The sequence below is a fragment of the Typopeltis vanoorti genome, chromosome 23 (genome assembly GCF_054136105.1).
Source record: "Typopeltis vanoorti isolate ZY-2024b chromosome 23, IOZ_Tvanoo_1.0, whole genome shotgun sequence".
NCBI classification, from domain to species: Eukaryota; Metazoa; Arthropoda; class Arachnida; order Uropygi; family Thelyphonidae; genus Typopeltis; species Typopeltis vanoorti.
In genome coordinates, this window is record NC_143571.1 from 18610115 (window position 1) to 18623357 (window position 13243).

General features: G+C 38.1%; 1 protein-coding gene and 2 pseudogenes across 13 annotated transcripts in view; all 3 read right to left on the minus strand.

Moving 5' to 3' along the window:
- The window catches only part of LOC150093662 (uncharacterized), a 442983-nt gene that overhangs the window by 300818 nt on the left and 128922 nt on the right, over positions 1–13243 (minus strand). For all 13 annotated transcript variants that reach the window (XR_016550305.1, XR_016550303.1, XR_016550304.1 and 10 more), the window contains 2 exons: positions 9140–9240; positions 173–265 (listed from right to left, as the gene is read on the minus strand). Coding sequence is in view for 9 of the 13 variants with exons in the window: in XM_090412731.1 (XP_090268857.1) it covers positions 173–265; positions 9140–9240 (194 nt within the window). In the remaining 4 variants the exon portion in view is untranslated. The remainder of the gene's footprint in view (positions 1–172; positions 266–9139; positions 9241–13243) is intronic.
- Positions 2228–2408, minus strand: LOC150093663 (U2 spliceosomal RNA; annotated as a pseudogene).
- Positions 4303–4365, minus strand: LOC150093664 (U2 spliceosomal RNA; annotated as a pseudogene).

Sequence of the window (13243 nt, forward strand, 5' to 3'; positions counted from 1 at the left end):
AGCCAGATTAAAAATAAAAAAAAAAGCTCAGGTGTGGCCTATTTACTTTTATTACAATGTCATTCATTAGTAATCTGCATTGTACCTTTTTAAATATCTTCTATATGGTGACACAAACATACCCTTCCAATTTCAATACAAAACACAGAAAATTCAGAAACATTATACTCACTTGCGCTGCAAGATGGCCCATCCCAACCAGGCTTGCAGTCACATTTATCTGGAGCACTACAGTATCCATTCTGGCAGCCTTTAGAACACACAGCTGTAAAATAATATAAAAACAAAATGTAACTTTTCTTTTTTTACATTTATTATTATTATTATTATTATTATTATTTTCGGGCTACTCCAGGGAGTCCTTAGACTCATCGAGGGAGGCCCTAAACATCATGTCCACACAACTATATGACATTCTCACAGTATCTATCATACCTTGCCTTGAACTCGCTCACTGTCATAGCACCCACAACAGACTCTGGCAGCTTATTCCACTCATTTACCACTCTAAAAGTAAAGAACCCGGCTCTAACACCACTGCTAACCACACTCTTGCCCAGCTTCCATAGGTGTCCCCTAGTTCTCCCACCACCAGTCCTGATCTCAAAAATATCCCCTGAATTAATCTTATAGAATCCTTTTAGCAATTTGAATGTCTCAATCATATCTCCCCTTTTCCACCTATCAACCAGTTTCTGCAACCCACAAATCTTCAACCTGTTCTCATATGGTTCATTCCATAGACCTGCTATCATCTTAGTCACTCGCCTCTGGATCCTCTCCACCTCCTCCCCATCAAGAAGGAACCGAGGTGACCAAATCTGGGCACAGTAGTCAAGATGAGGTCTTATCAAGGCTCGGTACAGAGGTAACTTGCTTGTCTCTGCTTGTTAAGATATTTTTCAACAACCAAGTGAGTTGATGAGCTGATTTAGCTACTTTTGCAATGTTTCCCCTAAACTTCATCTCCCTATCCACCAACACTCCCAAGTCCCTGGCCTCATCAATCTCTTGGAGTACAGTTCCACCAATGTGGTATACTGCTGCTAATCTTTTCACCCCAAAATGCATAACCTTACATTTTGTCACATTAAATTGACATCCATTCTCCTTAGCCCAGAACTCCAATCTATCTAAGTCATCCTGCAAGACTTTGACATCTTCTGCATTCACTATCGCCCTCCCCAACTTTGCATCATCAGCGAACAAATGAACTGTTCCACTTAGATCCTTCCCTATATCGTTAATGAACAGATTAAACAGCAGTGGTCCAAGAACAGAACCCTGCAGCACCCCACTAGTCACAGGCCGTCTTTTGGACTCCACTCCTGAATAAACCACTCCTTGATATCTCTCCATCAACCACCCACCTATCCATCTCACCAATCCTATATCCATTCCCATATGTTGTAGTTTACGGATTAGAATACCATGTGGTATCCTGTCAAATGCCTTTTCCAGGTCCAGCAGTATCACTGTAAACCCATTTCCCTTATCTCCAGTTCAGCCGTCACCTTGTTATAAAACTTGAGCAAGTTACTCAGGCATGATCTACCCTTTACAAAGCCATGCTGTCCCCTGTACAGTATCTCATTTTCATCAATCCATTCCTGTATTTTTCTCTTGACTACTTTCTCCAAGACCTTGACAACAACTCCTGATATGCTGATCGGTCGGTAATTTGCAACCATACTTTCTCTCAGTTAACATGATTTACTCTCAGTTAAGATGATTATTTTTATTCAGGACCTCCAAATCTTTCACAATGAGACTCGCTATAAGAGGTTGTTTTAAACAAAATAAAATGTATCATACCACTCCTTAAACTACCACTATCAATGGAAAAAATAAATAAAAAGTTACTTCTCACTCATAATAGTTATCTATTATCCAAGTTACTTATCTTTCCCTTTCACAACTTCCAGGGATGATCTCTCCTTATTTTACCATATACAAAATCTTTCTAGTGTCCATTCAATAAGTACTCTGAACAACTTAAATGGCTTGGTCACCTCTTTGTCTTCTATCCACCAAACTCAGAAGATTACAAACTGTTACTCTATTCTCACTACCAATTATGCAGTCTTCCTATTATTTTTGTTACTTGCTTTTATACCCTCTCTAAAGCTACTTCAATCCTTCCCCTCTTAAATTCATGACTAGATTTGATCTAGTCATGGATTTCATCTGATCAAGGTGAAATTAGCATCCCTTCTTTTTGATTTTAGTATAATGAGCTGACCCTGGAGGTAGTGCAATACCAGACAACTCATTACAGAGGTGGAGCAAGCTCCAAGCACTCTGCCGACTTCCAAAAATCAGTTTAATATCTTGGGCCCCTATGGAACCCGTATCAGATATTAAGCTGATAAGAACAGATCAGTCTAGTACCGATCACTTTAGAGTATTAACGGTGTAACCTAGTCATCGTTTCTCATTCTAGAGCTGAAAGATCTACTTGGAAGGTGACTTTCAAGCAGATTCTATAATCTGTTTAGATCCTATCTTTTTCCTAACTCTGCATTCCAGGGGGAGTGGAAACCTTCCCCTTGAGGTTGCAGTTTACCAGCTATCTTGTCCTAACAATTGTTTCCTCGTTATTGCCTCCATGTTTACTTCATTGGCATGCTTTTGTTTGCTTTATAACTTTACCAAATTACTTTAAGTTTTAAGGATTGTTACTTTAGGTTAGCTTACTAACCTAAATTAACGTGTTTGGCACGACCTGTAATGGCCCAACCGGTCTGCTGCCAAATCATCATGTGCAGGGTGTTTCTTCCTTATTTATTCTCCACTCCCTGTACCAAGAAGCTATTGCTTCTTGTATCGCCTTCTTTGCTTTTTCGCTAAGTTCAGTGATGTTCCCTAAATGCTCTGCAGTTAGCATCTCGAGGTTATCGAGTTGAATTTCTCCCCATTTGAGGCCTATCATCTTGTTATTTGAGGAGATGATGGTTGGGAGTCCTCTCTCTCGAAGCTCTGTATATCTCTTCTTGCATCTCGGGTGTGTTAGCTTGGCCAAAATTAGAGGTCTCTTTGTACTGTATAGGTGGTGGAATTTCTACGTGTTTTTTGGTCTGTGTCAGTTTCTCAACTTCTTATTCTGCTTTTTCTGAAGTAGTCGCCTTGTCTTGTTTCATTTTCTTTCCGTCTCCGTCCTTTATACTTCCTGGGTGTTTGCCCGTTGATTTTAAAAAACCTCTTTCCTTGTTGTGGTATCCTCCATATGGCTCTCGGAATCCCTTTCTTCCTCGTTTGCGGACTCGTCACTTGTCATTTCTTATTATTTTTTTGGGGAAGGCTTGAGGGTGTTTCTGCCATAACTGTTGATGGTTCCCTGGTCGTTCTCTTCTTGTCTTTGGGATGTATAATTTCCTTGGTAGTTTGTGGGGCCTCTGTAGTGGTGGGTGTGTTCTCATCTTTGTCGGAAAGAAATTGCTGGGTGGCCATCTCTTTGGTGGGAATGGGGGAAGTCTTCTGAAGACTGTCATTACTTCATCTTTTTGGCACTGGTATTGTCTGTGTGATTTGTCTCCACACAGCTTGCATGGCTCAAGTGCACATTGGCTGAGAGTGTCCTATGATGGCGCGGTTCCCGCACCTATTCAGAGGACACTCTCTGGTGATGTGGTCACTTTTCTTACATCGGTGACAGCTTTTAATCAGGCCTTGGTAGTTGGCGATTACCTGGTACCCTTGGATGTATATATAATTGGGCACTGGCTTGCTCATTCCGATTCTCAGGTAGGTCTTCTCGCCCTGTTTTATTCCCGGATACTTCTCGAAGCTTGGCTGAGATATACTCAGAACTTTACAATAAATTTCGAAGACTTTTTGGAAGACTTCATTTTCTAAGGTACACGAATTTTATCCCAATGCCGCCAACTGTCGTAGCAAGATATTGGTTTTCACCTATCATGATTCCGTTTTCCATTAGCAAGGTTTTTGCTTGATGGTTTTTTGTTGTGACCTCGACTAGGCCTTTATTCTTGTCCCAACAATTAATTTTGGTCACATTTTCTTCACCAACTGTGCTGACTACGGCGTCTTCTATGTCCACTGGAGAAATTTTTCGCTTTAGGTTAAACCTTACGGTCAAGTCCCTTAGTAGACGTTGGCCTGCCATTTGTGGTGGGGGGCTATCGGATCCTTGTCCCTGAAACGTGTTCCCCCCCCCTGGTCTGGGGTTTATTTTATCTGCTGGCATTTGGTTGGACATCATGGGCCGCTATGTGGCTCATCTTCGATGTCAACCGACACACAAACAGATACTACACTGTCGTTTAGCCTGAGAACGGACTAAGGAGCTAACTTTTAGTGCACAGATACTACACTTTGATCTTAGCCAAAAGGCCGAGAAGCGATGGCGGCCATCGGTCGGAAAAAAGGGGGTCATCGCCAGGGATGACCTCACGTTTGTGGTGTGGTCTGCTTCTGTCAGAAACGCTAGGCCTCACCTCCAGAAGACAGTTCTTTCGTTGCTCTGATCAGTAGAGGAAGTGGGCTCACCCCGGGTCCTAAAGTTCCACCTGCATGGAAGCCTGCAGCTTCTTTCATTGCTCTGATCTGTAGAAGTGGTGTAGCGCAATTGGAAGAACGACGGTACATTGCGCCTTTCGATTGGAATAAGCCTAAGTTCAATTCTCGTCATGACGGGAGGAATCATTATGTGGACTTTTTCAATCAAAGCCGATCTCATACGGAGGTAACAGGGTTTTTTCTCCTGGAAACTTGGGTTTTTCATCCCGCATGCAGACAAATCAGCCATTCAGAACACATGCAACTTACAGACAAAAAATACTATTTGTGGTGGTGGTGGGCAGTAGATAGCATTGATGGAGATGATTGGTGGTAGAGGTTCGGTGTAGTGGTTGAGAGAGTTGTATAGTAGGTGTCCTCCCGTGATGAGTCTTCGGACTCCTTGGAGGTGTCACGAATAATAATAATAAAAAAAAAAAAAAAGTAGCTGAAGCTGTCTCATCCCTGACCACTTCCCAAGCACTACTGGCATTCTTTCCTTATAGTTCTCAAAACATGGCACTGCTCCAAGACGCCGCCTAAGTCTGTCATAATTACCAGCTTTATAGCTCAACATAACTCCTTCTTGACAGAGAATTCCACATGTTTATACACCTATAAGAACAAGATTTCATGTTTATTTTCCCCGATCAAAGGCAGTGCATCTACTTTGGTTATGGATACATCCGATACTATTACCAAATCCAGCACTCTCAAACCTCCCTGATCCCCTCCATGACATGCTGTTTCAGGTAATTATCCCTTAGCAAGTGTATAAATTCCACTTCAATCTTGCTATGCCCCTTTACTCACTCCAATCTTTGTTCCCATGGTTGAGGTCCCTCCTTAATATTTGCTCAGCCTTACTAATATATGGCAATCTTCTATATAACAAAATTGACAAAATATATTGTTTGTTGCTGCTATAGACCAAGGAGGGGTCCATAGCAGCAACAAACAATATATTCTGTCCTGTTGGCACCTATCTCATATGAGATAGCTTCAAATGAACATCTCCCCTAAACCAAAAAATCTCCTTTGACTTCTAATTATGATAGTTGAAGGTTTTAGCTATCATCAGCTATACTCTATCTCCTATCCAATCCTATTCCTTCTATCCTCCCTGAAAATACAATACCCTTTACATTCTATTCCTCTAATTATATCATTTTCTGTCAACCATATCTCACTGATGCCTATAATTTTTGGCCAAGTCAAGCTGGCCAATGCAAAAAACTTCTTTCCTTTATTTCTGATACTTCTGGAATTAGTGTATAAGCATTTCAACATCTCCTTAGATCTGCAGTTTTCTTTGTGTAATGCCATTACCAATCCATTCAGATTTGGAACCTGTGAAACTGCATTCAGCAATGTATGCTCATCCGTCTCAGGAGTATTAAGCCTACATTCTGGTCAAATATCATCTACTTCAGCTACTTTTCCACATTTAAGGCTTTTTTTTCTCTTTTTTTTAAACCTCTAGTATCCTCACCGCATTTCTCTTGAATATTTTCAATCCCCATTCTGTCACTTTAATGTAATCACAATAACAGATAAATTAGTAGTATACAAGACAGTGTTCAAACCAATTTTAACTTATGGATCTGAGAGTTGGGTCAGAAGTAAAATACTTGACCAAAGACTAGCACCGCAGATATGAGAGTCCTGAGAAAGATTAGGGGCATGAACAGATGGCATCAATGGCAATATCATATTAAAAACGAGGATATTAGGAAAGAGCACGACATTTTCAGCATTCAGGAATGCATTAGCAGAACTAATCTCAGATGGTATTGTCACTTAAACAGAGGAAAGATTAGCAAAACGAGTGTTCTCTGCCAGGTTGGCAGGAAAAAGACTTTGAGGAAGACCAAGACATAGGTGGATTGATACGGTAAAAAGTGACTTAGAAGATAGAAATATAAGATCTTACAATGTTGAGAGACTGATTTAGAAGAAAATTGTAGATACGAAGTTAGTAATAATGTAAAATTTTCATGTAGTACTATCATATCCTGTACACCCCTTGTGAGGGTACATGGCAGGAATTTGATAATAATTATTATTATTACATGACACCTCCAAGGAATCCAAAGGCGCATCGAGGGAGGGCACCTGCTCTACAACTCTCCATCTCCACTGTCCCTACTACTCAATCTACCAATTACAGCGAACTGCATCATCTATACCAATACCATCTACTGCCCACCACCACTACTAGTATTTTCACAAACAATCACAAACATCCATGTCCACAGTAGGATTCAAACCCAAATCCTTTTGACTGGAGAGTGAATACGCTAACCACTTGGCCAACCAGGCCAGCATTGCTCTTTTCTCCAATTTTCCCCAAAACATTTCCACATGTCTGACATTCATTTTCTATCCCTGTTGTTTAGACCCAACAAAGACCAGCTTTTCCTTTATGTCAGCTACCTACTCAAATAATAAAAACACATGTTTAACTGAATGATAAATTTTATTGAATGAATTATTTTGTAGTTGTTTTCTAAATATTGAATAAGATATGAGAGAGATTTATTTCAGTTCATTAATGTTAAATTTAAAACTTAGTTATAAAAATGTTTCTTGTGTTTACTATCTCTTGTATATAAATAAATAAATAATTGGTTACAGTAAATTTCTTTTATAATTTGAAAAAAAAAAAAAAAAAAAAACTTTCTCCACTTCTCCCTTAACACAATCTTCTGTGGCCCCATAGTCACAAACAAGTCTCAATGTACAATCCCCTGCAATTGTCCAATGCATAGTCAGCAAGTCCTGTGGCTGACTTGCTGACCATGCATTTGACACCCACCACAAAATATGCTGGAAGAAGACCACTTTATGACAGCAGCAAATAACAAGTGTGAAAGATTATTCCTTGAATCAGCTTCAGCTCTGAAAAAATTCCTGAACCTCAATTTGGGTGCATTAGGTTGCTCCAAATATGGGAAACACATTCTAAGATCATCAGCCTAATGGCCCAAGACAACTCAATTTAGCCCTCTAGGGGGCATCATTCAGGACTCTAGGACTGACTTCAGGTGCCTTTCAGTGGAACTATATCCTACTTATACATGTCAATATAGACATCCAAATTCCAAATGACCTATTCAAATGCCCACACAGCCAGTCTATTCAATTCCTCGTGGAGAGCTACAACATTCTCTCCTCCCAAATTTACATCAACAGTAAACTATTCACAATAAATGGGATATTGGATAGGGATATTCAGTTGTTTGCAGATGATGCAAAGTTGGGATGAACTATGAGGAGTAGAGCAGATGTTGTGGCCTCACAAGAAAACTTGAACAGATTGAGTGAATGGGTATAGGAGTAAGGATGCCAGTTCAATGTTGCAAAATATAAGATTTTAAAATTTGGGAAACAAAGATGGGATGTAGAATTTATGCTTGGTGGAGATATATTGTTGGAGGTGGAGGAAACAAGAGATCTTGGGGTGATGGTGGATAAGGATCTAAAATTTAGAGGACACATTGTCAAAATTGTGAGGACATTCCTCACAAAATTGTAAGGAATTTTGTACAGAGAACACTGACTTGTAGAAGGAGATTCTTGTTCCATCGTACAAAGCACTGATTAGCTCACTCATGGACTACTGTGCACAGATTTGGTCACCTGATTTTCAAAAGGATGAAGAGATGCTGGAGAGAGTCCAGAGGCAACCGAATAAGGTAGTTTCTGATCTCTGGAATGTTGAATAAGAGGAAAGGTTGACAAGATGCAATTTACAGAGTCTAGTGGATAGGAGGAAGAGGGGATGATATGATTGAGACATACAAGTTGGTAAGGAATTGTTATAAGATCAATGTTGAGGTTTTTCATAAAATGGTGGAAGATCAGGGGGAGAAGAGAACAAGAGGTCATCACTAGAAGCTGTATAAGGAGGGTGTGAGTGAGAAGCAGGGTTTTTGCATGCAGAGTTGTGAATTATTGGAATGCCATGCCTGAGAGTGTGGTGTCTGTAGAGAATTTGAATGTGTTTAAGAGGCAGAATGATGAGTTGTGTGTATGACACACAGGGACATCCTAGATGAGTCTTTGACACCATTGGGGCTTAGGGTAGTAATAATAATAATAATAAACAAACCCTGTGCACTCTCTCGATCGCACCTCTAATAATGAGTAATGCTCTTAAGTCAATAATTATTACTTTCACTTGTGTATCCATTTAATTCTTTTGCACTCCCATTTCCATCCACCAGTAATCTAATTTCATGCTACATACATTTCATCTCATTTCTGAACCTTTATTAAATTCCGTTTTTCAAGCTTTACATTCATGCATGAAGTGAAGTATATGTGAATGTATAAAGTATATATTCATGTATACTTTACTCCATTCATGCACTTTTATTTGCCAGTAATCACACTCTTCCTTATTGGCACTCAGGCTCATATTAAGAGGAAATGTTCAGCAAAATTCTAGCTGAAAACATATACAAATAACTAGTTTATATTTTGAGATCTGAATTCCTAATATTTAAAATGAACTACAAAATGCACTGAAAATCTGAAAACAATTTAAATGATGAAATAAGTTGTCTAACACTGATGGTATGATTTAACTAAGTAAATCGATATTAATTTTACTTACGCACACATTTGTTCCATTTTTTCTCATAACCTTTACAACACACTTTGACAACCTTAGAATTTATTTTAGATTGCCTTTTATATGCTATATCATAAGTAGTCCTGGAAAAAAAATAATAAATATAGCAAATATTAAACAAAACTTACATAATGGATCAAAAATATGCACAAAAAGTCAGCTGTAAAATATAGCAACTGCAGCTGACTTTCATTAATAGCAAACTTGTAAGGAAAACAGGAATACTTTGTTATGGAGGATAGTTTGCTATACTGAATTTCTTTTACCACAGCACATATCAATGTGTAGCTTTCGTCAGGATTTTTCAGTAGTTTCTTATATCACTATAAGAGGAAATTTGTTATTGTGATGTTTGTTAGATATGTGCCAAACTGTCATTTGACTGGAGCATTGAATACTGAATATTCAGTTTGAAATAAGGCCGAAGCATACTGAATTAAATTTTATAAACAAATTTATTTTTAAAAATACATTTATTAAAAAATTTAATAAATGTCTATTTTTTTTTATTCAAACATTCATTGATAAAATTTAATTCACAATGTTTAAAATTTAATTAATTATTAATTAATTAAAAATATTTTAAAAAAGACATGCATGATAATATATTTATAGCTGTTGGAAATTATGCTTTGGGCTGCACCAAAGCATAATTTCATTGACTACTGATTATTCAGTTTTCAATTTGGCCAAAGCATACTGAATTAAATTTTTAAAATTCTGATTTAAATTTTACAAACAAAAATGGTTTTCAACAACAACAGCTAAGAAAAAACACTCAGGTATACACATTCATGCTGGGCTGTGTTTCACTTGTGTCACACATCTGCATTGGCTCACTTGATTTTGTAGATTTTCCTTCCACTTCAAGCGAGCAGGCATGTTTTTATACAGAAACTATATTCTTGGTTAGTTATATTTTTTAGAAATAAACCACTCCTCACTTCTCTTCCCCCAAAAAAACAATTATAGAATTTATCTTAATTATTTGGTGACTTCACTGCTTGGAAAGAAGTTAACAGGCAACCCCATGGGCAATGTGCATCATGCCATGTAATGAGTCGCACGTTTGTAGCCAGTATAAATTGGAAGAATGTGATGCTTCCAACTCAGTGCAACTGTGTCTAGGTAAAATAACTGCAAAAAGGGAACTGACTGAGTTTGAAAGAGGCTTTGTGGTAGGATGCCATGTTGCAGGTGACAAATTGTTAACACATTGGGCCATCCCAGGTCAACAGTCAGTGATACCATACTATTATGAAAGTGCAGGAATTCAATTGCAAGTGCTATCCACAGTGCACAATTCACCACACTCACTGAACGTGAGTGTAGGATATTACCTACGGGACTGTAGGTGAATGGTGTAAAAACCACCATTTGTAGGCCAAAACATTGAATGTGGAGTTCCGGACACTGACTGGAACACGAACTTGCACAAAAACCTTTTTTCCATGGGTTTCCATAGTAGGACCACAACATGCAAGCCCCACATTACCCAAACCAACATACAGCTTTTCCTAGTGTAAAGAACATGTACAGTGGGAAGGAAGCTTGGAAAGCTGTGTCATGGAGCAACAAATCACACTAACTCCTCTACCGAGCAGATGGATGAGTATGGCAGATGTCTGGTTGGTGCTTTTACCAGAGTACATAACCCCCCCCCCCAACTATGAAATTCAGAGGTAGCAATGTAATGATATGGTCCTATTTTTCCTGATTTGGCCTTGGACCTCTGTGGTGACATGAACACAGAACTCTAAGAGGTATCTGAACATTCTGAACAATGCAATGCATCCCACTTTGTGGCATTTCTATGGAACTGACCATTGTCTCTTTCAGCAAGACAATGCATCCTGTCATAAGGCTGCTGCTGTAATTGCATGGTTTGTGGATGTGAACATCACCATGCTTGACTGGTCTCCAAGAGCTGATCTCAATCCTAATCTATGGAATGAACTAAAGTGCCAGGTGAGGTAAGGGACATCTGCCTCACAAAAGGTGCAGGACCTCATTACATGCCTGCAAGAAGAATAGTCCAAAATTCCCACTGATTGTTATATTATGCTTGCAGAAAGTATGCCCTGTAGGAATGCTGCAGTCATCACAGCGAAAGGAGGTCCTACATCTTATTAAGTTTGGTGCCATGGCTGTTTGTTCCTTACACTATGGTGTCCATTTCTTTCCAAGCAGTGTATATAACTATAAAGCAAAAAAAAAAAAGTGTCTTTTCCTTTCTAATATAAGTTTGCATTCTCTGGAAAGTACATGGTACATGTAACAATACTTTGCATGCTCTAGAGACAACAAGCTGAAAAGTGCAAAGCAATTTTTCATGCCCTGCCAATGAGAAGGAAGCTTGGAAAGCTGTGTCATGGAGTACTGAATGATGCAATTTGTCTGGTATCCAGCGTGAATGTATTAAAAATTAATTATACAGAAGATTGAAAAAATATTAAAAACTATGTGTGATAATAACTCAACAAATAACATAACCACATGTACATGCAAAAATAAAATTTTACATTTCTTAAATTAAATAAAATAGTGATTTAATTTTACAAGGAATCTTTATTAAAAGAAAGAATACAGCACAAAAATAGGAAAAACATTGCTCTTATTTCCTTAAGTAATAAAATATAAATATTAATGTAACTCTGATTTTAAATTGTTAAATACAGAATAATTATGGATTTAATAATCAAAATGAAGTTGCGATAAACTGCAATGTAAAAAAAGCAATTTTTTGCATTTTTGGAAGAAGTCTACTTCTGGTTTCCTTCATAAATCTTTCCAGCTTCTCAAAATACTCTTTCTCTGTATACACTTGTAACTAGTGCCAAAAGAAATTTTCTTGCTTTTACTCAAAATTGGCAATGTGATTTTGCATTCTTGCCACTGTGCTAATGGTTGATCAGTTCTTTTCAACAGCGGTTTATTAAAATATGTAATCATCCTATCATTAACATTTTTCTGTGGCTGATTCTGCTTTTGACCTAATGGCGAACCACTGCCATAATTTACTTTTTTTTTTTTTGCTTTAAAAAAAGTGTCTGGATAGATCAGAGCGATTAGAAATGGGAGCAAATGTTGGGACTATAGTAGAAGAGCTTCGGCAGGAGTTATTGAAAATGAAAAGAAAAATGTGACAAGCATGGTAAAAAAAAAAGGTGCACTATGAGAGGAGATTGACTGGTCAGGCCAAGGTTAACTCTAGGGAATTTTTCCACTACATGGCAAGCAAGAGGAAGAATAATTATGGCAGATTAACACTAGTGGATAGTCTTGGCAGCAAACTAACAGCTGCAAAGGATATAGTGGAATTACTGAGCGAGCACTTTATCAGCATATATCATACTGGTGTAAATGATCTGGTGCAATATATAGAAGAGAGGAAAGCATTAGGAGAACTGGAAATGAAAGAAAGAGAACAGAGGTGTATCAGATGTTGTTTGGGTTAGATGTGAATAAGGCTGTGGGAATGGATGACATATCACCAGGTATTCTTAAGGAATGCATACCACAGTTGGCTATACCATTGACCTGGTTATTTAATGGAAGTCTTGCAGTGGAAAGGTTCCTAAAGAGTAGAAAGAAGGCAAAATAGTACCACACCACAAGCATGGTTCTAAGACAGAAGTCTCCAACTATAGGCTACTCTATATAACTGTGGTTGTGGTCAAGGTGTTGGAAAGATTGATAAGCAGAACCGGCACTAAGGTCTTCGGCACCCACACGCAATTTCTATCTAAGCGCCTCTGTAAAGATCCAGGTGTGTATCGTTCTTTTACAATAATAAAAATTTAAATTATTTGAAATTTCTTAAATAAATTTTGACAGAACAGCCACAAGTTGGTTCGCTAAACTTAACAAACCGGGGGGGGGGGCGTTGACTAGGCAGGATAATCGTTAAAAACCTGAATATTCAAAAAATTCTTAAAAGCTAAAGCAAATTTCGACAAAGCCACTTCACTTTAATCATTGAATATATTGATACAGGGATTATAGCCCTCTCACTGACCGAATCACGAAAAAATTAAAATGAATTTTAATTCAAGTTAAAATTTATTTGATTTAAAGTTTAAAAAA